This window comes from Protopterus annectens, chromosome 10.part0, assembly GCF_019279795.1.
Source record: "Protopterus annectens isolate FY-2018-M chromosome 10.part0, PAN1.0, whole genome shotgun sequence".
NCBI lineage: Eukaryota > Metazoa > Chordata > Ceratodontiformes > Protopteridae > Protopterus > Protopterus annectens.
Genome location: NC_056744.1, coordinates 1,503,903,221 through 1,503,930,580, shown reverse-complemented (window position 1 = coordinate 1,503,930,580; position 27,360 = coordinate 1,503,903,221). Strand labels below are relative to the sequence as shown.

Sequence of the window (27,360 nt, the reverse complement as noted above, 5' to 3'; positions counted from 1 at the left end):
GGCTGTTTTATTGGACTAAAACACTTCTTTCATGCTCTCTCCCATATTTTATATAACAATACATGCAGAATAATCACCAACCTGCCTGGTGGTGCAGCCTTAGCAGCCTATCAGCATAGGCTTGCTGATTCGTAGCACGGTCACCTGCAGCTGTAAATTAAATGAAGGGATATCGAGACATACCTATCCATTCTACATACTCATACTCCATTATCAATTCTTACATACTGCATTCCATGGCTACATAGTTGTGGGGCATTCTGCATCCCACAGGCCTCCTGTATCCACTGGTTCAGGCGGTCCTGCTTTTGTCTCTTCAGGTCTACATGGTGGTGACGGACCTGCTCACCAGTCCGCGGAATGCCTGTGGCACTGGTGAAGTCACAAGCTAACAGGTTCCAAGCCTCTGCCTTGTACTCCATCCCTTGGAACTGGCCCTGCAGGAGTCTTGACTCATGACGGTGGACCATGTATTTGGAATCCTCGAAGCCCCAGCGTTGTACTCGGAAGCGTGAACCCTCTCCTGTACCTGCCATTCTGACTGAAAATGTGAGCTACAAACAGTTATGGCGATTATTCCTGCCTATGGAGCTTAAATATGCCACATTTCCCGCACTTTTTTGAGATTGGCCATTTTGTAAAATTCTCATCTGACTGCAGACCTTCTTAGTAATGGTTAAACTACCATTCGTAAGTATATGAATGTTAATAGTGGCTGCTTCCCCTATGTTGTCATGGCTTAGTGGTTCTGTACTTTGATTATGATGCACAGGGTCCTGGGTTGGAACCTTGTCATTCTTTTATTTTAATACTGTCTAGACAGGCTAGGGGGTGTGGCTGCGTTTAAGCAACTTTGCTCTATGTTGCTCCACGGTGCCCTGGTTGGCGCGGCGCGCACGTCTGCGCAAATGCATTGCTCTGGGTAAAGCGCTTTTAACCTTTGGGCAACTCTATTGTGCTGGGTAAAGCGCTTTTAACCTTTGGGTAACTCTATTGCACTGGGTAAAGCACTTTTAACCTTTGGACAACTCTGTTTAGCTGGGTAAAGTGCTATTACACTATGGGCACCTCTGTTTAGCTGGGTAAAGCATTATTAAACTATGGGCACCTGTGTTTAGCTGTGTAAAGCATTGCTTAACAGGCTATTGTATATCTGGGTCCTACATTGGCCATGTCACTGCTTTTAATAAAATTTTAATCATGTACATGTCTGGTATTATTTCAAATACGGATTTAAAACATAAATAAGAAGGGAAGTGGTGGGACTCTAACCATGAATGCATTCTCTTTGTGCATACGCTCTACCATTACGCTATTGCAATTTGGGGTGCATAAACATTCTTTCTTATGCTCTTCCATGTCAGAATTTCTTACTAGCTAAGCAATGGGCACACACGCACAAATACGGACAGCTATATCGTGGATTTAAAATATATATATATATATATATATAATTATTTACTTTATATAAGTGTGATGGGGGGTTTACAGCGTCAGGGAGTGTGGTGTTGGTGCAAGTACATTTGAGCAAACTCGCTCTTGTGATGACATTATGCTTTTTAAAACCTTGCAGGGGCGTGCACATTTAAACTGCTCGGCAGTTGGACACGCCCCCTGCTTTCCTACTCAGTCCATGTAAGAGTTACGGTTGAGTCAGCGTGCCCTCATGAATATTCATGGCATGCCGACGTCGAACCGTTCAACTGCAGCCTCAGAGTAAGACTTATTAAGTCTTACACGGAGGATTAGTGAATCCGGGGGTTTGACTTTTATTACCCTTATGTAAAGGTTCTGTTTTAAAAGGCTACTGTTTAGTACAAGATAAGCACCTGAAATATTTCAGTGTAAGGTGGCTAGATTTATTTAGCTAGATGACACAATTACAGATTAACATTATGGTTTTTGGTGTTGACAAAAATGACTGATATGAGGTTAAAGGGACTGGTGCAGACCATCACAAACTTGTTTAAAGCTACCCCTACACAAATGCTGTTTCAGTAAAACTGGACTTTGGTACTTTCATCACAGCATAAATGTTGTTATAGATTCATAGGTGTGTACTAGGCTAATGGCCCTGGAGCATTTACAAGCCTAGCCCATAGGATTACCCTGGCATCATGCCACCCATTAATTCCCAGTGCCTCTGTCAAGTAGAGCCACTGGACCGATTCCCAGTGCCTCTGCCAAGTATTGCCACTGGAGTGATCCCAGGGTGAAGTTTCTATTTCCCATCCACTCATCAAGATTTCTCTTGAATAGGGCCAGTGCCAGTGAGGTGCTTTGTTTGACATGTATGGGTTATGGGAAGCCTATTCCTTAGCATGGGCAGTCTCTGGGTTATGAACCTGTCCCTCTAGCATGTTCTGTTGATTGTGGTAATGAGGTTGAAGTCTCTGGAGTGTGTGGTGTGGAGGGATTGGGATTTATTCAGATGCAGCATTTATAACAGCGCTGGGTCAGACATAGCTTTGTAAGTCAAGCAGAGATGGTCTCTAAGTAGACGATATGAGAGAGAATAGTCTGTGTTTTTTGAGTCAGTCCATATAGGACAAGTGGCCTGGGATCATCTTTGTGAGGTACTTTTTGCAGCCTCTCCAGTTGTTGCAGGTGTCTAGTGAGATACATGCCAAATGGGGCATTGTACTCTATGATTGGCCTAATGAGGGAAGAGTAGAGGGAGAGAATGACCTCTTTCTTCTTGGATTCAAAACCCTTAGTAATGAGACGTGCTGCAGAGGACTTTCTGACCACAATGGCAATGTGTTGGTGAAAACAAGAGGTTGCTGTCAACCTGTATTCCCAGATCTCTTATAATTCCTTCTGTGTTCAGTGGACTACCATCAATGTGGTAATTCATGGGAACAGAGTTTTTCCCAAAGGGGAAATCAGCCTTGCCAAATCTTGAACCCAGGACCCTGTACACTATAGTCAGAGAAATGTACCACTACACCACTTGAGCTGTACTGGAATCAAATCAGATATATGCAAAGTCAGAGTAATAGCCAAGTTACAAGATCCATTGTGAGTAATCAAATTAAGATAGGCCCTAGGTACGATTAACTATTTGTGCAAATTTCGGCCAGACCTCTAACAGTACTTCATTCTTAAAACAGATTTGTTAAGCAAAAATGCAGCATGTTCCTGGGGGCAAGCTCAAGTCCAAGCATTCAAAAGTAAAAAAATTAACAGCAGCTCCATTGTTTGCACACTCTGATGTCACTAAGAATAGTGAGTACAGATCCTACTAGCTATAGCCTAGGAGGCAGCATTATACCAAAAACATGAACAAGTGTTATGTTCTGTTGCTTATTGCTCCAGAATGTTATCAGATGCCAAACTGAGGTATTTGCAACTGATAAAAATAGAGGGTCTTGCAAGTGTGTCAGCCTGACAGATATTCTCCAGATACTCATTAGGGATTGAGAGTTTGTAATTAGTTCCACTAATCAAGTTATACAATTTAGGCCAAGTGCTACAGGTGTGCCAAAGACAGTTAATGAGACAGACAGTTTAATGCCAGAGCAATACAAGTACCTGGGAATCAACTAGTTGTTAAAGATTTTCATAGGTTCATAAGCAAGTCTTAGTCAAATAGAGCAGCAGGTCATTAAAAGCATAGCCAAAAAAACACATATTCAAAAGTTCCCTCTGGGGTCCAGAAGAGCTAGACAAGATAGACCATAAGAGTGTTTCAACCTTCCTATCCAATTATCTAGATTTAACTGTAAGGAGTTCTTATTTGCATATCATAATGATGGCAAGACCAGTAAATTCTAAAAAATAGATAAAAAAGATACCCAGAATGCAGAAGAATGCTGCCATTCATCTCTGAAATGGATGACCAGCTCGACACACACCAAACATGTCATGCATAAAATATAACAGAGCATGAAAACAGAATTCTAGTGCCTCTATGACAAAAAGCAGAAGTACTGTGTTAAATGTACAGAGGTCATTAGGGTTTGACTAAATATTGATGAGCCAAAATGTCAAAGTACTTTTCAAACATCGACAGAGATATTATAAACATGGTGTCCAAGTGTTATTTCTGTATTGTGCCTTGGCAACTGCAGAGAGACAAAGACAATTACTACAAAGGTGCTTGGCAAAAGAACAGCTACTGACTTCTTTGACAGCAAAACTACCTTGTTGTTTTAGATCTCTGTCAGAGTAACAATGTGCTAACTACAACTAGTACATAGCTAGAACCAAAAAAAAAAAAGTGCATGGTCTAGCTATTTAACTAGTTGGAGATAACAGTATGCAGTTATAAAGTGCATGGTCTAGCTATTTAACTAGTTGGAGACAACGGTATGCAGTTATAAAGTGCATGGTCTAGCTATTTAACTAGTTGGAGACAACGGTATGCAGTTATAAAGTGCATGGTCTAGCTATTTAACTAGTTGGAGACAACGGTATGCAGTTATGCCCAGAGAGTTCTAACACCTTCTTATTTATTATGGTTTTGCCAATACAGAATTAAATTCTCATTATCTGCATATAGTTTTTACTGTATATACACATATCTATATGGTGAAACAGAGCAGAATAAACTGTGAAAAGGATTGAAGAAACAAGCAGATCCTTGCAGAGTCCTTATAGCATACCGAGCTACTCCACACAATGCCATTACAGTTAGCCCTTCACGGCTAATGCTTGAAGGCACACAAATGGACATGACAATATTTTTAACCTACTTCTCAACCTCTTACCACAAGTGATCTGTACAAAGCCTAAAATAATGGGGGGCAAAGGCTAAAATAGGGACAGATTTTAAATATTCCTCTAACAAACTTAGAAAGTTGCTAGAATACCTGGATTTGTGTTAGCATGCATTTTTTTTGAAGTACACAGTCTGAAACTCAAATGTATGTCATGATTCAATGACATCTATACTCAGGGTTTTCCCAGAAAACCACAAATTTTATGAGGAACAGACCAAAAACATGATGGGGAAAAAAAAAAAAAAAAAAGCTTTGTACAAAATTTGGCTGAGTTTTCTGCACTTCCATCAGTTATCCTACAACACGGCCAGGCTGCCAGCTTAAAGTTAACAGAGGGGGAGAAAAAAGTGGGTTACAAATGTTGCACTGAAAAAAACGGATCCACAGTCATACATGATACAAATGAATGATGGTGCTATAGTTTGATGTAATAGATGATATAACTAATTGGTTCCTGATGAATGTCAACTTGAACGCAATGTTTCAGAGGCCAGCAAAATTAATACAAGTCAAGAATTACCCAATGAAGCAGATCTGCACCTGTACTGACAATAAATCTGTTTCAACCAAACATTACAGATAAGGGTGGAAGTTCAAGTTTAACTATTTGCAGTGTGCTCTCCAATCAATGCAGTTGAGCATGACATTTATCTATTCTTATCCTGTTGAATCTGGTTTGTCTAGTGACAGTAAAAGTTCCAAGCCTCGTAATAGCACATTTCAATGTATTCCTTCCACAGGTTCCATTTCAAGCTCAAATGGCATTTGGGTGATTAAGTCTGGCTAACAGATTATAATCACAAAGTATTTTCAAAGTGGTGGCTTTTAGCATCTTGTATGCTTTTACACGATTATTCCAGAGTGTCATATGTAATAGATTTATTGGCTGTTCATTGTCACACTTATAATTTTGAAAACAAGTTTTTTCTCTCAAATGGGAGAAATTTGATAATGAAATAAATCTGCTACAGTGGTTACATATTGTGCACTTGCAATACAGCTTGTGTCTTTCGGCTTTTTCCCAGTTAGGGGTTGCCACAGCGGAACTCCAGTCTGCTAACGACTGGTAGTGGATTTTTACGTGTCGAGTTACCAGCCCTGACGTACAACCTTCAACGATGGCACGCCCCATTCACGTATGCCTCCACACAGAAGACGCTCTAGCTGAGAATTGAACGGGATAACATCTTGCTATGAGGCGACGTTAAGACTAATGCATGATGCTGCCCTTTTAAGAATGGGCACATTGCATTCCAGTTATTACGCTATAATCAGTTGAGTGCAAGAAGCTGAAATGTTATTATTTCTGTTGAACGCCATGTTGCTAACAGTTTAGTCAAAAAGGTGACAACAGTGTATTCTGACATTTCTAACCCAATTAACTTAACCGTTGTTGTACATAGTAATATTAAGTCACTGGTAAGAATGCAACACAGATAAAGTCTCTAGCTATAATCATAATAAATGTCCTGCTATTAACCAAGTTCTTAGAAGCCTCTTCAGCAAGAATCGTTTTCTCTTTCTTAAATATGTAAAAGGAAAGAAAACATTTTATATTCAAAAAGCTAGTACTCAGAGAAAGGCAAAGAACATGTGTTGTGTGCATGCCCATACTACTCAACCTACAGACTTCAAAATCTGGACAAAGGCTCTTGAAAAATATCTGTACTGCTGATCCGCATAAACTTTGCATAACAAGTTGCATAACTCCACCACTTCAATAGGATTGTGGGATACCACCATGCAGAAACACGACTTTAAACATTTAAAAAAGCAGAAGTAAAAATGGTGCAAAAATATATGTTTCATCATTCTTTTACCATGACTTACTACATAAAAAGTAAGCCACTAGGAAGGGAAATTATAATTACATAAATTAAAACAATATGTAAAAACAGAGATCTGTTGTATTTGGGAAATACCTATTCCCTAGAATAGGAAGAAAACATTTAGACAGTGGAACTGCAGATAAAGATGAAGGGTAGAGGGGGGATAAAAATGACAGGGGTGGCAGCTGCAAGGAGGATGAATAACACATGATGAAATACTACCTTATAGTGAGGATGGTGTGGTCCTGGAATGTAATGACTGAGATACTCTTACAGTCTCAGCTAGGAAAAGATAGTTAAGCTAGGAGAGTGAGCGACAAACAAACAGTCTCTCACTCCATATCACCCTGCACATTACCATGTCTATATCAGCACCATTGTCTATTTACAGAAATGGCCATACATACTGCAAACTCAAAAATATCTAGGACATTGGCAAGTAATATTTAAATTAAATCTAGCAACATATCCAAATCAATCAAAATTCAAATAATAATAATGAGTCCCAACAGACAAAGGGGAAATTCAAATTAGTCACCCCCCCCCCCATTTACTACATGGGTTTGGGGTGTCATGTCACTTGTCACCATCTCTCCCTATTCAGTGCTGCTCTCCTACCTTCCAACACTCATGGCAAACTGTTGCAGGTCTTCAGTCATATAATCTATCCACCTCTTTGCTGGATGTCCTCATTTCGTCTTGCCTTCTTCCTATCTGCCCAGAATCTTTCAGAAACTTAATCAATTTTCTTCTGCTTCACTGCATTTGTGTCCAAACCACTGTAGACTGGTGTCTGACTTTCTGTGATTGGAGCTACTTTGTCTTCCACTCTGTCCTCATTTCTTCATCTGTCCCACAGTGTGCATCCTACTACCCATCTCAAGCACTTCATTCTCCACCACTTCTAGCTTCCTCAGCTGCTCTGCTTTGCTGCCCATGTTTTTGTACCATACAGTAGTATTGGTAGCACCACTGTTTTATGCACCTTGTTTTTCAGCTTCTTTGGCATTCCTTCTGTCATACACTACCAACACTCTGTGCCAGTTGGATGCAGCCCCTCTGATTCTAGCTTTGGACTCCTCATTCATACTACCCTTCTCTTCAACTATCCCTCCCAGATAGTATTCCACTCTATGGTTGAATACTTAGGGGGTGTCGACCAGCTGATCCAATGCATTGGAAAAGTCAAGGAATCTCTGGGCATTTGTGTTTGAGCTAGAATAGGCCTTCCACTCTATGGTTGAATACTTACAGTCGCTCAGGATCAGGGCAGAGGGTTGAATCTTGATGGATTCAAGTAAGTTCAGATAGGTGGAGTGGGCCTCCAGAGTCATGGTTGGGAGTCTGTAGCTAGCTATGATTTTAATAGGTGTTTTGTCAATAGTTAACTGCACCTGTAGTGTCTCCAGTGTGTCATACTGTTTGACCAGCTTGGAGGTGTGCATGTCTTTGATGAATATTGAAACTCCACCTCCTTTGGCTTTGAAGCTCTCTGCTTGGGGTCTGAAAGTATGATAGGAAAAGTAACCTGGTAAGGCTGTGGTGCTCTCCACAGCTTTGAACCAGGTTTCAGTGACTGCACAAATGTCAGAATCTTACAGGGTGAGAAATGCTTGCAATTAATCCAGTTTCATGTTAAGACTCCTAGTGATTAGCAGCATGACCTTCAAATTGTGTTTAGAAGAATTTTTCAAGTTGGTAATTTTGTCCTCATGACTTTGCCTAAAAAAAAAGGCACTATGGGGGAGGCAAAATCCTTTGCCAAAAGCCTGAAGCCCAGGGGAGACAGATGAAGGCCATCTCTGGCAAAGCATCATGATCTGTCAATCATGTCCTCCAGGCTGTCAGGTACTGGATCCCCTTGGAATGACACCAGAAATTAAGCCAACTGTTAAAAAGGGCACTAGCTCCTTCCTGAAATCGCATTTCTGCCTCGGTCCGAAGCTCGAATGCTGTCAATCACTGAACTAATCCCCTCCCTACGTTTGACATAAGTGCTGATGTCCTAGCGATTCCACCCACGGCATTAAGTTACTTTAAAAGGTCTCTATTCCAGTCGTGTTTTGTTCCCTCTAGAAAAAGAGGCTCATAGTTGGCATTCCCTGCTACAAATGGTGCTTCCTATTTTGTACTGGTTTGTTTCAGTGTTCCTTTTGGTAAATATTAATGTAGGCACTTATTTTTTGTGCCATTTATATGTTTTATCTGCTACTACCCAATTGACCGATTACAGTAAGATCTACTCCCAAAGCTATAAGTATGCCAGGATTTAACTTTTCTGCAGGGTATAGACAGCCTTTTATAATTAGTTAAACTATATTACTTTAGTTCACTTCATATAATTCTCCTACTGTAACCCTTTCTAGGGACAGTTACCAGTGCAGCCATGATAAATCGCTGTGCGCTCACTTGTTAGGGTATAAAAGCATCATTTCTTCTTGAAACTGCACCGGGAAACAGGAAAGCATGCACATTGAGGGAACCACCATTTATCGTACAGCAGGGTGCCTTTAATACAAAATTGTTTTTGTCAGTCTTACTATTTATACATGTAGATTTACTGTGTACTTAGTTCCTGCAGGGCATACCATAGCACTCATTCCATTACTGAGTAGCTCTCATTATTTTACGGTATTCATTGCCTGCAATAGAAACTTGTGGCGTGCAGGACCGTGCATGAAGTACAGACAGCCTTCCTAAACTCTTGCGCTGCTGCTTGTTTCTTAGAAACACTTTACAACTGACCAGGGCTATAGCGAAGAAACTTTAATACTAGTTATTAACCAATGTGCTTCTTGCTCATGGAGTGTATGCTAACGTGGCTAAAGTTTGATTCTGCACTTCAGGCATATAATCAGAGAAACAGAGAACTTTCATGTACAGCGCTTCGGTTTTACAACTATTTTTTCATGTTGGTTACAGAGTAATGTAAGCCAACAGCACTTACTAATTCTAAAACTACATTACAGAATGCGACTGCAGCAGTATGTAGGTACATTTTGGATTGGCAGCCTTATACTCGTTCAATATCTTTCTGTTTACACTGATGTAAAACACTGCAGAGCAGTTGGGGCAAAATTTCTGATCAGAGCTTATTGTTGTAGTCATAGCTATCAGTTCAGATTTCTGCTTAATTTCATGATTTTTGACTCCTACTTTAGTTCCATTTCAGTTAAATATGTAGTTTTCTGTTTGCTCGCAGGCAAATAACTGTGGATGCAAGTGAGAAAAATAACGATAGTCATTTGTTTACTCAGAGCTAATATCCTTTTGAAAATTCATGCTGATGCAAAAACTGCAATTCAGTCAAGTTTCACTATTTGTTCTTTTGTCTGGACTTCATCCTCTAAGAGGTAGAGAGGTAAGGCTGGAGGCTCAGGATTTGTTGCGGTGTTCCTGAATATGGAACTGTGGCAGCTACGGCTTGACTTACTGTATTACAGTATAGGCACCTGATTTTTGTTTTGCTGCATTGTATTTTTGCATCGTTTGCTGACAGAGGCATAACACTGATCCACTACCCTTATTTTCCTGCTCCGTTTTTTAGGTCTGGCCGGGGAGTTATAAGTGGTAAATCATGGAGTTCTTCACACCCCCCCCCCCCCACAGAAAAAAATAAAGGTAATGCGATAAAAGACCTCCAAGGATATAAAACACAACTGCTTTGTATTTTCCCTTTTTGCCTTGGTGGGGTTTTATTTTTTATTTGGGATGGGGGGTGAGGGGCAAATCTCTTTGGTTTATTTCTGGCTCTTTGTCCAGCTGCATAACTGAAAATACAAAGACTGAAGTTAGAAAGTAATTACAGATATCTGCATTTCAGACTTGCATGTCTTCAGAAAATGTATTCAGAAGCTAATCCTGTTATTTATTCAAAAGCTAATCCTGTTATTCCAATGTTCTATTTTTGTAAAATCAATATTTACACATGTTCACTGTTTATGGCCTCCCCCACCACCATTATTTATAGCTTTGTGCTCATGTGTCTGCATGCATGTCTGTCAGTCTCTTCAGAAAATTTGTGCAAGTGCTAAACTTGTTATTCCATCAATGTCCTATTTTTGTATAGTCAGTATTTATAAATTTTCACTGTTTATGAACTGCCCATGCATGTGTGTGCGTGTTTGTTGTGCTGGAAATATTTTCCTGCATTAATTTACCATACATTTTCCACATATATTTGTATAGCTAGTTTATTGTGTAAATTTTTATTATGGACCACCTCTCAACTTATAGGATCATAGAAGCATTAGCAGTTACTAGCCCAATGGCTCTAGGCCACATACAAGCCTAGCCAAGTTCTATCCTTATTTCCACAATCAGCACCAATTGCCCTTGTCAAAGAGGGGCACAGGGAGAACACCCCTGGGTGAGTTTATGGATACCCATGGAATTGACCAGATTGCATTTTAAGAGGGCCATTGAGGTGATCTGTTTGACAGGAAGTGGGAGTCTACTCCAAAGGTGTGGTAACCTCTGGGAGACAAATCAGTCTCTCTTGCAGGTTTTATCTTCATCATATACCAGGTTAAGACCTTTGGAGCGAGTTGCCCATGTACCATTTGATTTGCGTATTTGCAGCATTTCCAATTAAGCAGGGTCAAACACTTGCCTTAGATGCAAAGCACATATTGCCTCTAAGTAGTCTGTATAGGAAGCTTTGTGGTTTCTTCAGCTGCTGCAGGTGCTTGGAAAAGTATATACCAAAAAGGGGCATTGTACTCATGTATTGACTTGAGGGAAGAGTGCAAGAATGTTATAACATCAATCTATCTGGATGAAATGCCCTTACATATGAGATGAGCAATATGAAATGCCCTTCTTACCACTGTGGAGACATGATGATCAAAGGTATGATTGCTGTCACCCTGTGTGCCTGGATCTCTTACCACGGAGTGCGAACTTAGGGTGTTGTTACTGATGTTGTACTTAGAAGGAACATCGCACTTACTGAAAGGGATTATCGTACTACTTTTGGCATTATGTTTAAGGCCATGACTTTGGTAGCATTCCTTTGTTTCTCCAAGACCCACTTGCATGACATTGACATTGTGTGGAGATTCTTTGACCCCCTCCCAGTTTGCACCATTGACATTGTGTGGAGATTCTTTGACCCCCTCCCAGTTTGCATTCATCATCAAACTGTGCCAGCTACAGACCTTCATTCTTAACTTGTACTTTAAGAAATAGATTCCAAACAGCAGAGATCTCAGCACTGATCCCTGCGGAACACCCCTGGTTACAGGTCTGCTGTTGGAGGTGGATTACCATACTATTTTTGTACGGAAGCATCCTTTTGGGTGACAGTAGGATGCTGCTCAAGGCTGGGACATACCTACCTTGCCTTGGACACATTCAGCAAGGTGAATCATGTCTCTCTTCATATAGTCCAGAGATGTTAAGTCTCAAGTCATTCACACCAACGTGGACTATGAGAAGAGTCATAACAGTACCCATTGTTGAGAGACGTGAGTGATATGGTGGATTCTAGCACCTGACAAGCAAAACATGTTTTAGAATGTGGCCAGGAACATACCTTTTAGAGTGGTTCAAATAATGGTTAAAAACCATAGAGGAGGCAATGTCCACAAAAAGTTATAAGTTATTGAATATTGTGTTTGCAAGCTGATTGTAGACCAGGCATATACTGCAGTCAGTGTTAAACAGATTTTAAAACAAAAACAGATGTGCCTAAAGTAACTAGAGCCAATAAGCTTGCAACAGGTTTATGTTTCTGTTTTTTTAAGTGCTTACTTTGGAAAAACTAAAGGTTTCCTCATGTTTGGCCTCATAGCTAGCCAACTAGATTGCTTACTGTCAAATTTGTATTTAAATCTACTGTTTGGAAAGGTACACTTCTTTGAACCAGTGTCTGTTCCTAATGGATTACATGGATTACACAAAGTTCTACTAAATAATTAATACTCCCCTTCCAAAGCAACAGGAGCACTTGAACTGCAATGGCAACCCCTCATCTTTACCGAATATAACTGCCCATATGATGGCAGCTGGAGCATAGCTCTCTGTCCTTGATTTTGCCATATACTGTTGCCCTCCCCCTCATTAAATGCTGATTTTGTAGTAAGGTCACAGGAGGACTGCATTTAGTCAAGTAAGGCCACACAAGAGTTTCAGACTTGCTATTCTTAATAAAATGCATAGAAAAGCCGTCCCTGATTTTGTAGCTAATGAGTAAGCCAGCAAGATGCTTAGACAGCGGCAAGAAAAATAAAGTATTAGATTATAAACACTACTTCATATTGTACTAAAACATTTTGACTTTATATCTGAAATATGTGCAATGTAAGAAATGAAGGAACATGTTCCTGCACAATTAAAGTCAAAACGGTTTGCCTTCAATGGTCTGTAATTATCTGGCATTTTATAACGACTTGATAGTGTAACACATTGGTGCAATGAGTAATTGTCACCCCCACAGCAACATGTTCTCCAGTTTGATTCATAGTCAGGGGAGGTCTCCTATTTGGAGTCCACATGTTGTTCCTATGTTAATGTTGCTTTTCCTGCGATTACTCCAGTTTCCCCCCAAAAACATATATTAGGCTGACTGAGACTCCATATACTCTTGGGTACAAGTACGGTGTTGTGAGGGATATGGAAGAAAGCCTAGCAACTTGCCTTAGCTGAAATGGCGCCCTAGGCGAACTACTGCTCTGGCGCCCCTTAAGCCTCACACACACCATACTCAAGGAACACCCCTATTTGACCCATGCCCACAGATAGGTCACTCCCACAAAAGCCACTCCAGTTCTTTCAATGTTTAAATGCATGAAAAATCAGTCATACTGTAACAAACACCTTGTAGTCTAAGGTGGTTGCAGAGGGTGACCATCCCCAAGATCCAGCACTAGGTGCATTGGCCAGAGCAGTCTAAGGTGGCTGCAGAGGCTACACATGCTGCACCACAGCTGAAGCTGCAGAAATAGGAGACAAAACTAGGATTTCAATTTTGCATGCTAGACAGTAACATACTGTATGTACACCTCACCACCTGTTGGAGCTGTTCATGTAAACCTATGCAGCTGTACAATACAGTGGTGATTAGTCTCCCTCACCTCCCATTGGTGCTGCAGCTCAGGGTGATACCTGTGCAGGTCACTATATTGATGCTTTTTCACTGCTTACCAGAGCAGGTGATTCCAATGGCATCACTCACCTCCCTGGCAAGCTGGTGTCAAGCATCTGTTTCATATAATGGGCCATCCCAATGACCCAGCAGGTTCTCCTGATAATCCATGTATAGTTTATACAAGAAAATGTTTGTCTCCTGGATGAAGTAGGCAGGAGTCCTGCTGAACCAAGCACCTGAAGAGTTCCTGTCCACTCGGAACAAGGAGAAAAAATGATAGCCCATGTGCACAACAACATAGCATATGCAATCCTGGCAGCAAGGGTAAACTTTGGAAAGTATCTGTAACACAGACAGTTGGCTCTATGGGCTTTCCCAATGAACGTGCCTGGGCATAGTGTGCACGTGACTTACTAGTCTTGGAATGAGCATGGGCAGGCATGGTAACACTGTAGGCAACTAAAATAGAGTATAAATAGGTGTATTGGTAGATTATCCTGGAAGTCAACAGACAAACTGGGGTCTCCCTAGCCCCCGTGCTGAAATATAGGGTGCTAGGTTATGACTGGTGTACAATATGAGTTTTATATGTTTATTAATGCCTTTCCTTCCCAATATGAGTTTTATATGTTTATTAATGCCTTTCCTTCCTTTCATATTTACATTATTTATGTATGGATGTTTAGTATGCTTCTAGTTTTATATGCTATTTGCTGAATTTTAGGGAACGATTAATTTTTAATTCATTATATTTTGATTCATGTCATTATGCAGTTTTAACACTTTAATGAATATAGTATTTTATTTTTTTGCTTTTTTTTACTGCTGCTGTTACACCTGAAGAAGTTTTGATCTGGGATAAAACGCTGCGATACGTTAATGCGTTTTATGTTTTTATTTATTTGTTGGATACATTTTATTTTTAAGCCTGGTCGAGTGTTGGGCTGTCTTTCCAAAGTACCTTTTGTGGATTATTCATATTTGTGGTGGTTTTGGGAGCTTTTCCTCTCTTTTTGTGTATTTGTAGGTGACAGCACAATGTTTTATGGCTATGATTTAGAGATGATCATTACCTCACTGTTACAATCACCAAATTACGACGCCTGCTGCAGCCTGTTAAAATGGGAGATTGCCATGTTGTGGAGGACTACATTGTTGTTGTTTTTCGGCTTTTCTCGGTTAGGGTTCGCCACAGCGGAACTCCGGTCCGCTAATGATTAGCAGTAGATTTTGATGAATGCAGAGGTGCCAGCTCAACGTTCAACCTTCAACGAAGGCACGCCCATTTACACATGTCTTTTGAACGCCCACTCAACCATGGGGAGGACATGCATACAATTTTTCTCTGTGGTAATGTCCAATGCAATCCATCAACACAAAAGTAGGATAAACATATACAAAGAGGAATACCAGATCTCCGATAATGTTCTACACAGTCAATTTACACACCTTCAATAACTAAACAAACAATGCTCAGAAAGGACTGTAAAATAAATGGTCATATAAATGTTAGGGGAAAAAAGGACAAAAATTAAATACGTTAAATAAAATGGACCTACTCCATTTCAGAAGCAGCCATTTTTATCAAAGTGGTTTGGCTCGTCAACGACAAAAGCTTCATTCAACAGAATGTTAACCAAGTACCGCGGACAACTACAAATACACCCCCCCTTTACACCACCGTCTCTGTTAAACAACCAGGCAGTACTTTACTACACCATTAATACAATGAAATACATGATGCATTATTACTATAATGCTCTGTGTTAACTATCAAGATAAAACGTTAAAGAGTTCTTAAGGAGCCGCTTGCCTAGGGTTTGACACCATCAGCCACTATCTGCCTGATGTGGGGCACTGAGCAAGACACTTAGCCAGGCAATCCTTTCAACAAAATCTGGAAAATAAAAATCAACATGGATTAGTGCTCTACCCTTGTTAATAACAAATCTTGTTTACTCTGTTCACAGACAACCAAAGATGATCTTCAAGCCAGCCCCATTTCCTCACTCACATTTGCAAAAATCTCAACACACACACACACACCTCTAATCCGCCCTCTTATCCATCTCAGTCCCACTCATTTCTCATCCAACCATAAACTTTCCACGACACCCCCTTCCTTCTGGACTTTATCAACACCCCCTCAGTCCTCCTCCTTCTAATCCCACTTTTAACACTTCTACATGCATCTTAATACACTTTTTCTCAAATCCCCCCCACTTATCTTTCCCCACTCTACCAAATAATGCCCCCTCCCACACATATCCACTTTTCTCAGAATGTCACCATGACTTTCTTAACTCATGCCTAACTTTCTATGTTCTCTTAAATGAATCAATTTGGAAGAGAATACACCAGACATATGTTATACCTCTGACTACAGAACTAAAAGCCTGTGTTAATATAGTTTTGCCTTATACTGCAGTCTTACTGTATTGCTCCATTTGGTTTTGTGAAGCATTTAGTTCAAAGTAAGTCACTCTCTGGTCTCTGGGTCTCTGCTACAGTAGATCTTTATATTGCATTTATGTAAATTAACAGTGTTAACAGAAATTTTCTCCCAACAGCTCTGAAAAAAAGGGTCATCTACATATGTCTAATAAAATTATATTGGTTAACAGATACAAATAAAAAAAAAAAAAAAAAGATTTGTGTGCAGTGGGATTGTGTATTTTGCATGTCAACACCACCTCTAACAGTTAAAACCACTTGTCAGTACTAGCACTGCTTGTTTCTTAATTATTAATGCCCCCCAACACACAAGCTACGCTCAACATCACATGTACGCATGGCTCTCAACCAAATCAGGGACAAATCCATAATTAGGGACACTTAAAATATCAGTGCTATTAAACTGGGGCATTAAAAGAATAAGAGAATGTGACAATATACATTTTATTAAGCAAAAATATCTCTCTCTCTCTAATTATTGTCATTTATTGAGGATAAATCACCACATTTTCTCCATAGGTCATAAGTTTTAAATGGAATTATGAGGGACAGAGCTAAAATTTCAGTCAAGAAAATCAGGTTCAGAGGTATGTAGGATTATGCCCTTAAACAAATCAAAAATTAAATGAAAAATAAAAATTTAACTGTAAAATGTAAATTACAAGTGGAAAGACGTGTAAATAATTGCAGCCATTTGTACGTTCTGCACATAATTAGCAGAGGGAGTGGAGAATGTTATCAAAATAGAAGCTTAAACATGCTACTAAACAGAACTGCACCGTGACTTCAAGAAATACGTCCGTTGTACTACAGAGAAATAATGAACCTCAAGTCCACTTTATCATGGTCTCATACAGAAGTGGGGGTAAAGTTCGTGCCATAGCTGTATTTTTACGGGGGTGCTCAACTACAGAAATTCCGATTGCCACTAGCTTTATGCTCCATTTGTAAACTGTGCACAAGCAACTGAAAACACATGTGATGCATTGCTGCAAATAATCTGATCTCTGCAAAATCTTGATGCCCCACTTGCAGGACATTGTCTATGTTATCATTATAAAGGATCTCAGTTTTATATGGTGAAAAAATACTCACTCCTCAAATGCTACAAAATAGAAGTGCAAGCATTATAGTGAAAACAACACACGGCAGTGATCAGTTTTTAAAATATACACAGAAAGATACTCAAAATTCTCATAGCAACCCACAGTGCCACTGTACAACAGAAAATGAGAGAATCGTTTAAACACTCCCTAAGCGAATTCCTCAGTAGCACCTTTTTTGGATGGAATACCTTCATCTTTAGCTATTAAACGCATTTTACACTGACACCACAGAGAAATCAAATTTGCCCACCCCCACCAAATCATATCTACATCTTAACTGAAGTATTGTTACAGTCTCTGCTTTGGTGTGTGTGTGTGTGTGTGTGTGTGTGGGGGGGGTTAATGGCATAAAACAGACAACAGTCAGAGAAATACTCATAAAATTGTGGATTACTACATTAAGATGAGAAAATCATGAATAGGAATTCAGTGGATAGGAGTTTGTACCACAAAGTAGACCATCACAGTTTTACTCTTTTCTTCGATACATTTTGAAATGTTAGCGTCCTCTCTAGGTAAACACTGGAATTTGAGAGTCACTTTGTGGCTGGCTGTTTCTTGCAGTGAAGGAGACATGGCCACAAGGTGATAGCCAGGAAAGAATTCACCTGTAAACAAGGGCAGCGGGTCAGAGATCCAGAGGTATGCTTTGTATGGAAGAACAGTGTGTCTTTTCAGTACGTTTGGCTCAGTGGCTGCAGGGACGCAGAAGTCTTAACTTCAAGATGCACGCACTCAAAGCTCTCCTCAGTATGGAGAACATAGATATCTGTGCAGTGACAGAAACCTGGTTCAAGGCTCCAGACAGCACACCAGCACTACCAGGCTATACCTCATATCATGCTTTTCGGCCCCAAAACCCAGAACGAACAACAAAAGGAGGGGGAGTTTCCATATTTATCAAGGATATCCACACCTCCAGGTTAGTGGCATTGCACGAAGTATCGGAGACCATCCATGTGCAACTAACAGTGGGCAAGACTGCTTTTCAGTTTATAGCATCCTACAGACCACCCTCTCAAAGTCAGGAATCCCACTCGGCTTTCCTGAAAACATTGGAGAACATGAAGATCTCTCCGAACACCATTATATTGGGTGACTTCAACTACCCAAACATTGACTGGGAGCACTACTCAAGCCCCAAAGGTTCCTGGAAATTATAAACTCAAATGCTATGGAACAACTAGTCACCACTCCCACAAGAGGGGACAACATACTAGACCTGATCATTACCAACATGGGGACTCTATGCTCCACACCAGAAGTATATCCCTCATTGGTAAGATCAGACCATAAATTAATTTCCCTGGATGTCCACATCCCGACCCCACTCCCAGCCCAGAAAGCCACAGTGAAAAACTTCTCAAAACCAAAGTGGAATCCTTCAAGGCCCCAGGGCCAGTGGAAACTATGGCCCAAACTGCAGAACCCTATATAAATGCATTCTACGGACATCTCCAGGAATGCATGGATCATGCTATCCCAAACAAAACCAAGACCCAATCATCCAAAGTCAGGTGTCCAGTCTGGTGGACCCCTGCCATAAATAAACTGTACAACAGAAGGAGGAAGCTACTACATGATAGAGCAAAATCCCTAATAGGGAAGGCATCTCTGATCAGTACTAGCAAAAAATTACGATCCCTCATAAAATCCTCCAAGGCCAGCTTCGAGAGAAAATTGCACAGGACACCAAAGACAATCATAAAGCTTTTTTCAGTTATGTTAGGAACCTGGGATGCAACTCCCAGACTTGTTCTGAGTTGATTCTAAATGACAAAAAATACACTGAACCCACAGACATCGCCAATATCCTGGCAGACAGGTTCAGTGCAAACTTCTCCACCCTCTCCCCCCCAAAAGAGCAAGTATCTATCCCGGCAGAGGGCAGCCTCCCAAACATCTCTGATGCTCAGGTGAAGGCTGCCCTCTCCAAAGCAAAAAACACTGCTTCCATGGGACCAGATGGCATCCCAGGTTGTGTCCTACATGAACTCCAAGAGGAACTAATCCCTCAAATAAAACAGCTATACAATCTCAGCCTCACTACAGGATATGTGCCCACAGAATGGCGTACAGCAACAGTGGTCCCACTCCACAAAGGTGGAGCCTCTACGGACCCTGGAAACTATCGCCTCATAAGCCTGACTAGCTTAGTCTGCAAGACTATGGAGAGGATCATCATGGAGCTCATAAACAAAGACATTGGGGACCTACAGACACTAGATCCTACCCAGTTCAGCTTTGTCAAGGGCAGATCCTGCCTTTTGAACCTGGTTGACTTCTTCGAAACAGTCACCAAAGCCATAGATGAAGGGAAGGTAGTCCACACAGCCTATCTGGACCTTGCAAAAGCATTTGACACAATACCCCACTCGGGCATCATAGATAAGCTATCCAGCTTAAATATAAACCCCTATGTCACAAGATGGGTCGCAAACTGGCTCAAAGACAGAACCCACAGAGTGAGAGTTGCTGGAGCCATGTCAGACTCAAAACCGGTCACAAGTGGCGTCCCACAGGGTTCTGTCCTGGGACCACTCTTGTTCGGTATATACTTTTCCGAGGTACAGGCAAACGTGGAAGGACTATGGCTCACCAAATTTGCAGACTACTGCAAACTGAGCGCCATAATTGACTCTTCAGCTGACACAAACATCCTTCAAAAAGGTCTCAGAGACAGATAACTGGTGCCAGCGCCATGGTTTGAAGCTAAATGCCAAAAAATGTATAGTCATACCCTTTGGCAAAAACAATGTGCCCACAAATTACCACATAGGCGGAAACCCATTAAGTGCAGAGAAAGTTATTAGGGACCTGGGGACCCAAGTTGATAGCAATCTCTCCTTTGAAAACCACATTGCCAAAGTGGTTAGAAAGACCTTCTACATAGCCCATCTCATCATGAAGGGTTTCACATCTAGATCAAGAGAGGTAATCGTGCCCCTTTATTCATCCCTCATCAGGCCCATCATAGAATACAATGCCCCTTTTGGGATGTACCTTACCCAACACCTGCAGCAATTAGAGAGACCCCAAAAGTATCTCACAAAAGAGGATCAAGGGTCTCAAACAGATGCCATATGCTGCTCAGTTAAAAAAACTCCAGCTCTACTCAGATGCATACCGACTACTTCAAGGCGATCTATGCCTGACATACAAAGCTATGTCAAATCCAGAATTAATGGACATACTCCACCTCAGTAAATCTAAATCCCTTAGAGCCACATGCTCGAGGGACTTGAACCTCAGCACAGAAATAAATAGAACTTGCTGGAGGGACAGGCTCATAACAGAGAGGCTCCCTTCGTTCTGGAATAGAATTCCAGTTCATGTGAGGCAGAGCACCTCACTGAATCTCTTCAAGAAGAATCTTGATAGGTGGATGGGGGATTGTAGGTTTGTCCCAGGGATTACTCCTGTGTCACTATTAGACAGAGGCACAGTAAACTAAACCTTAAGAAGGGCACAGTATACTCAAATCAAGGGGTGGCGTAAGCCATACAGAATCGGGCTAGGCTTATAATTGCCCCAGGGCAGATAGCCTAGTATGAACCTATGAAAGCATCACTGATTGGATGCTCAACAAGAGCAGCCACTGAGACTCATCAAATAGATGCAGGGGAGGGAGAGAATGGAAGAACACAGCAGGGGGCCGTTCTATGTGTTGTGGTGGATGAATCATGCTTTTAATTACGGAAGTGGGGGAGAGCGCAATGCTACAGCTGAAAAGTGGAGAGAAGTAAAGTTTAAGTTAACTCACTTAATTTGCACCCTTTATGATGCCGGCTTTTACGGCACCCTAGGCGGTCACCTAGTTCGCCTATGCCTAAGGCAGTCGCCTAGTTCGCCTATGCCTAAGGCCGGCCATGCAGTAGCAAACTACTTCTTTGCCATACATGTCTAACAAACTCTGTGGCTAGAGCAGCTGCTTACAGAGCTGCTCTAATAGGTAGCTGCAGTTCAGGGCATGGATTAAAGGAAAATGTTGATAAAATGTTCAACTACATATGAAACAATAAAAGGAGTAGTTCTTCTAAGCTACTTTAACTAGTTGCAGCAGGAATCTTGTCTCTAAAGAGGAAGATGCAATATAGTTTAAGAAATGTGTGCCTTAAGCCTAATATTAGATTAGGCACATGAGGATTCAAATTAACATCATTTCCAACTTCCTGTTAGGTGATGCAATACGACATGCATAGTAATGAATCATTCAAGAAACATCATGACTATCGCATTAATTCACCCATCCTGATATCCAAAATGTTACAAACTCCACACCACAACTTTCAGCTAGCCATCTGATGTCCTTCCAAAAAACAAAATGAAATAAAGAAATGTAGCTTTCAGTCCAAGCAAAAAGGGTCAGACCTCAGTTACTCACACTTAGGGGAGAGACACAGAGACACAGAGAGATTAAGGAATAAATGCATATATAGTTAATATTAGCTCACAGAAGTAAAAACAGACATTTTTAGCTTTTAGCCCATTTAACACTAATCCATCACCCCCTCTATTTTCACAAAGGCAATCTGATATGGAAAATAAGAGCTCTATATTCCCTTAAAGCCCCACTGATAATCATGCAGGCAACTGTGAGCTGGGATGATAGCCAACATCTGCATCGTTAAACACAGCACTGTTCATATTTAAAGCAAAAAAAAAAAAAAAAAACTTGTTAAATGGTTAAGCCCACTGGACACAAATATCCCTTTCCAGATCCAGAAGCAATGTCCCATCAAATGGATTACCAAAAGTGATACAGTAAGCAAATGAAGGTAGAAGGAGTGAAACCCTTTACACTTAACTACAGGAACAGCTCATTAACAGATCAGGGCCTATTTAGCAAGCAAATTAATGAGGAAGAAGAAAGAGCAAATCAGCTATGAAAGAGTTTAATACTAGCAAGCACTAGATTTTATATTTTACACATGCAGCTGTGCTGTGCCCGTATAAACAAAGCTATATTAGTATCTCTGTCATGTGAGCTTGCCCTGCTGCTAAGGTCATATAAAGTCTCTTTGGACCTCCATCATAGCCCAGATAATAATCATGTGGAAGCACATTCTACAGCACTTGTTTTGTCTGAAGTAAAGAATAAGATGGACCAGCAGTGTAATTTCTAGCTCTTGATCCATATCAATTAAATCACACACAGACACAGACCCACTTCCCTAAAAGAAAAGGAACAAACTCAAAAGCAGTCTAAGGTCCAATACCCTTGGCATCTACTCCCACACTCACAGCAAATGAATTTGCAGTCATTGGTCTTACAAGCCACTGTACTGTTCTTTGTGCACCCTTTTATTCTTTGTGCACCCTTAATATGCAGGGGAAATGTACAAAATATAAAAATACTGCTGCTCTAATGCCAGCTTCACGTTGTGACCAATTGCAGGTACAGAAATTTACTACACAGTGAAACATATTAATCTCTTAAAAGATGTCAGCTCTAGTTGATATTGAAAAAAAATGTCACATACCTACAACCACACCCTGTAATTTGTAGATTTATTTATAGAATGTCATCTAGTGATTTATCTAAAATCATTCATTGTTTCACTTATTTTTGGGCCTTACATTTATTGTATCATGATCATACCTTCCTTTGTATTTCTGAAGGATGCAAAAAATCTTACTTGTACAGTTTGTACCTGGGACCCTCAACAAATTATCTTTGCCCAGCAGGGACCACGCAGTCAAAAATATCAATAAATAAATGTGTATATCAAAAAGGAGAAGCTAGAAATAGAACTCACAGAATCTTTAAAGCAGACTGAGTGCCACAAGAACAGGCAGTCAGCAACTACAAATGCAACAGTAAAGACTGGTGGTCTTCTGGAGTAATTGTTAAAGCACTTATTCATTGGAAAAGTGATGCGTGTTGCACTATTACTGGCAAAGTGATGTACATGAAAAACATTGTAAGTATTCATTTTGAAATGACATCAGCAAACTGCAGTCAGTTTTTGAACATGGTATCAACTTCAACAATCACAAATTCATCCTGAAGGGCAGAAAAATATTCATAGGGCCAGTACTCTCAGAATTCCAGAATTAGGAGAACAAAGTTATGCTAAAGTTTTTAAACCAACAACAATGACAGTATACCTTTACCTTATACATTTTGATTGCTTTCCACAGAGTCAGGAAGTTGTGTCCACGATGTTCAGGAACACAAAACAAGCAGGCCAGAATTTCATCCTGTTCACAGAACAGCTTCATCATTTCACCATGTTCTACACAGCGCTGTTCAGTATATTTCTGCCAAGGGTCTGGCCCATCAGAATTCGGCTCAGGATAACTCTCTGCTTTGTTCTCAGAGACTGCAGCCTCACCTCTACCTACAAGCTCTAGAAGATTTGCTTTAAGCTTAAGTTCTAGCATTACTGCTTTGTGCTCAGGGCCTGTTATCTCCGCTATCTGCTCCTGCATCTGCACCTGCACTTTCTGAATCACATTTGCTAGGAGTCGGTTCACTGCATACTTTTTGTCTGGGTACAATTCTCTGCACTCAGGACAGGAAGGTTGTTTTGTGCTATCCCAAACTTTGTCAATACAAGACCTACAAAAATTATGTCCACAATCCAACATCACTGGAACATTAAACAGTTCTAAGCAAATGGAACAGATACATTCCTCCAAATCAGCTGCATCTGGTTTACAAGCCGCCATTGTGACAGTAAACTCAAAGTTACACCCTCATTTAACAGGAATAAGGGAGCACTCTATTTAAAGTCACAGGACATGCCTACGTTTAGGGAGCTGGATTTCTCATCTTTTACCACTTAGTAAAGTGCTTCTATGTAATACAAGTCTGTCACTTACTCTCTGCTCACTGTTAATGACAGTGCAGATCTGAGATACATCTTCCATGAAACTATACTTCAAAAGAGTTTGCCACTTTATGCCAAATATATGAAAAAGAAAATAAGCTTGGAAACTTTAAGTATGCATCACACTACACATTTTGTTTATGCTGGGACTGTGCATGTGTGTAAATATTATTTGTGTTTGTTTATCAGAGTAGTGAAATGATCAGTATTGACTAACTGCAGAGAAAGTGTGAGTATAAACTACAACATTTCATAGTAAGAAAAATAAAGTCAATAAACAATAAGTCAAAAATAACGCAGTTGCACTCTTTGCATGAACACAAAAAAAATAGCACTAACATGTAACTAATAATGCACAGGCTTAATTATTACATAACAATTAAATGTATACTATTTAAAAATAAAAAAGAAGGGGACCGTTGTCATTAAGGGGTTATGAGGGAATAATTATTTATTTGCTATTGTTTACCAGGAAAGTCTGTCTGGGAAATTCCCATTCTCAGGAGAGGGCCAGGAAGAAAATCTCCAAAACAAGGATATAAATATACTTTAGAATGGATTTCACTTGGCTTGTTTGAGGTGATAAAGTTTTGAATTGCAGTCTGAATTTGTGGTGTGGAATGATTTCTTTTAGGAGAGTAAGCAGAGATTGCTGAAGTGTGGGAGTTATTGTGGAGAAGGCTTGTGCTCTGCAGAGTGGAGTTTAGTTCTTGGGGTTATGAGACTTTGTTTTTTTAAGAACAGTATTTTAACTGTACAACATTTACCAGGAAATGCAAGAGGCATGAATAAGTAATCATACCATTCCAGAGCAAAATCCTAGAGGTCATTACTCATATAGGATTTAAGAATAATAATTTCTTGGTAATTGCTATACCTGTTATTACTGTTGAGAGCATATGTATTCTCCTAATTTTATGTATTTTTCAGGCTGAGAGAGAGAGAGAAAAATTAAGAAATATATTTTTTCAAGTTACAGAAAATGCTGCTATTAAATATCTCCACTTCCTTTTTCAATCATAAATATATTATTTGTAAATAATAATTTAACAGAGCAGAGTGCCTCTTTGGACCTCTTCAAGAGGAACCTTGACAATTGGATGGGAGAAAGAAAATTCACCCCAGGGATCACGTCAGTCGCTCTGCTAGACAGGGGTCCAGGAAAGTAAATGACGTGGGAAGAAATAGCCAGGAAATTGTTATGGCTAGGCTTGTATAGGCCCTAGGGCTGATAGCCTAGTACCAACCTATGAACCTATGACAGTTTCTAATTCTAATTTGGAACAGAGGGGCATACTTTTCAGAGTGGATTCACTTTTACTGGCATATGTGCTTTGCTGCTATGGGTTGGGGCCTGGTATATACTTGGCTTGTATACAGTGCTATAATCCTGTGTTGCCCAACAAAGGCAGTACTGCTAAACAAGCTATGTAATGTGTGCATGACAATAATGTAAACTGATAATCTCGAGTTGTCATTGCCATTTATGTATTGTATACATGCAAATGTCTTAAGATAGGACTACTTATATTAGATGGGTGGATAGATACACTTGTATAAGATATTCTCAAAGTTTAATAAATAGAACTTCAGCCGTTTAAATGATTTTAGATTCAAGTTATTCATTTAAAGTTTGGTTACTTCTATTTTTGTCTCTTTCTTATACTGCATTTTGTTTAATTTTTTTTTGTTGGCTGGTTGGTTGATTAATGTACAGTGTGTAATAAGCTTCATTTGGCAACCTTTTGTTTTGATTCCATATTCTCAACATACAAACTGTATAATAAACTTACTAAGTTGGGCATTAATCCCTATGTCACCCAATGGGTTGCTAAATGGCTTACTGATAGAACCCACACTGTAAAAGTAGCCGACTCCAAATCCAGCTCCAGACAAGTGACAAGTGGAGTACCTCAGGGTTCAGTCCTGGGGCCGCTCTTGTTTGGCATCTACTTCTCTGAAGTACAGGTCAACACTAAGGGACTCTGGCTAACAAAGTTTGCAGATGACTGCAAACTGGGAGCCATTATTGAATCCCCAAATGATGTGGATACTCTACAAAAGGGCCTTACAGAAACAGATGCTTGGTGCCAGAGCCATGGGCTCAAGCTCAATGCCAAGAAATGTATTGTTATCCCCTTTGGGAAAAAAACATGTATCCATGAATTACCATATAGGTGGCAGTACACTAAACACAGAAAGTGTGATAAGAGACTTAGGGACACAGGTGGACAGTGGTCTCACCTTCGATAACCACATCGCCACAACAGTCAGGAAATCCTTCTATGTGGCACACCTCATCACGAAGGGCTTTTCATCCAGAAAAAGGAGGTCATTGTCCCACTGTACTCATCCCTCATTAGACCCATTATAGAATACAACGCCCCATTTGGTATGTACCTCTCAAGACATCTGCAACAACTGGAAAGGCCTCAGAAATACCTCACTAAAAGAATCACAGGCCTAAAGCAGATGCCCTACACTGACCGCCTTAAAAACTCCAGCTATACTCTGTCGCATATCGTCTACTCAGAGGCGATCTCTGCTTAACATACAAGGCCATGTCAAACCCAGAGCTGTTGGACATGCTACACTTAAAGAAATCCCAATCCCTCAGAGCTACACGCTCCAGGGATCTAAACCTTGTCATCACAATAAACAAAACATGCTGGAGGGATAGGTTCCTGACCCAGAGACTCCCCAGACTCTGGAATAGATTGCCCATACATGTCAAGCAGAGTGCCTCTTTGGACCTCTTCAAGAGGAACCTTGATGATTGGATGGGAGAAAGGAAATTCACCCCAGGGATCACGTCAGTCGCCCTGCTAGACAGCGGTCCAGAAAAGTAAATAATGTGGGAAGAAATAGCCAGGGAATTGTTATGGCTAGGCTTGTATAGGCCCTAGGGCTGATAGCCTAGTACCAACCTATGAACCTACCAACCTATGAACCTATGTATGACTCTGAGCAAGTGTTTTTAGCAAGAACTGTGCTCCTTGGTTACCATTTAAAAAAAGTGGTGCATGACTTCTGTTTTTTTCTGATTAAAGAGTGAATGAACAAGTGGGATAACACTAGTATTTATTTCTACATTGATATTGTAAGTCACTGCATAACTGAGATTCTTTCATGTGGGAAACAAAAGACAATTATCATGTACTATTTTATAAACTTTACCCCTTTTGACCTGAGTGTACTGAAAAGCAGTTTTAAAGTGTATTATCAGAAACACAGATTAAACAATTCTAGTCAAAATATGTAATGTTAGCTGCTTTCTGTGATACAGAGGGATTAAGCCCTGACTTCAACACAGATGACCTA

At 40.3% G+C, this 27,360-nt stretch overlaps 1 protein-coding gene across 1 annotated transcript in view; it reads right to left on the bottom strand.

Moving 5' to 3' along the window:
- Window positions 1-23,895, bottom strand: part of LOC122814317 (nuclear factor 7, ovary-like) — a 191,062-nt gene extending 167,167 nt beyond the window's left edge. Inside the window, exon 1 of the mRNA XM_044086903.1 lies at window positions 23,321-23,895. Coding sequence (XP_043942838.1) covers window positions 23,321-23,878 — 558 coding nt within the window. The 5' untranslated portion in view covers window positions 23,879-23,895. The remainder of the gene's footprint in view (window positions 1-23,320) is intronic.
- Window positions 23,896-27,360: the final 3,465 nt, after the last annotated feature.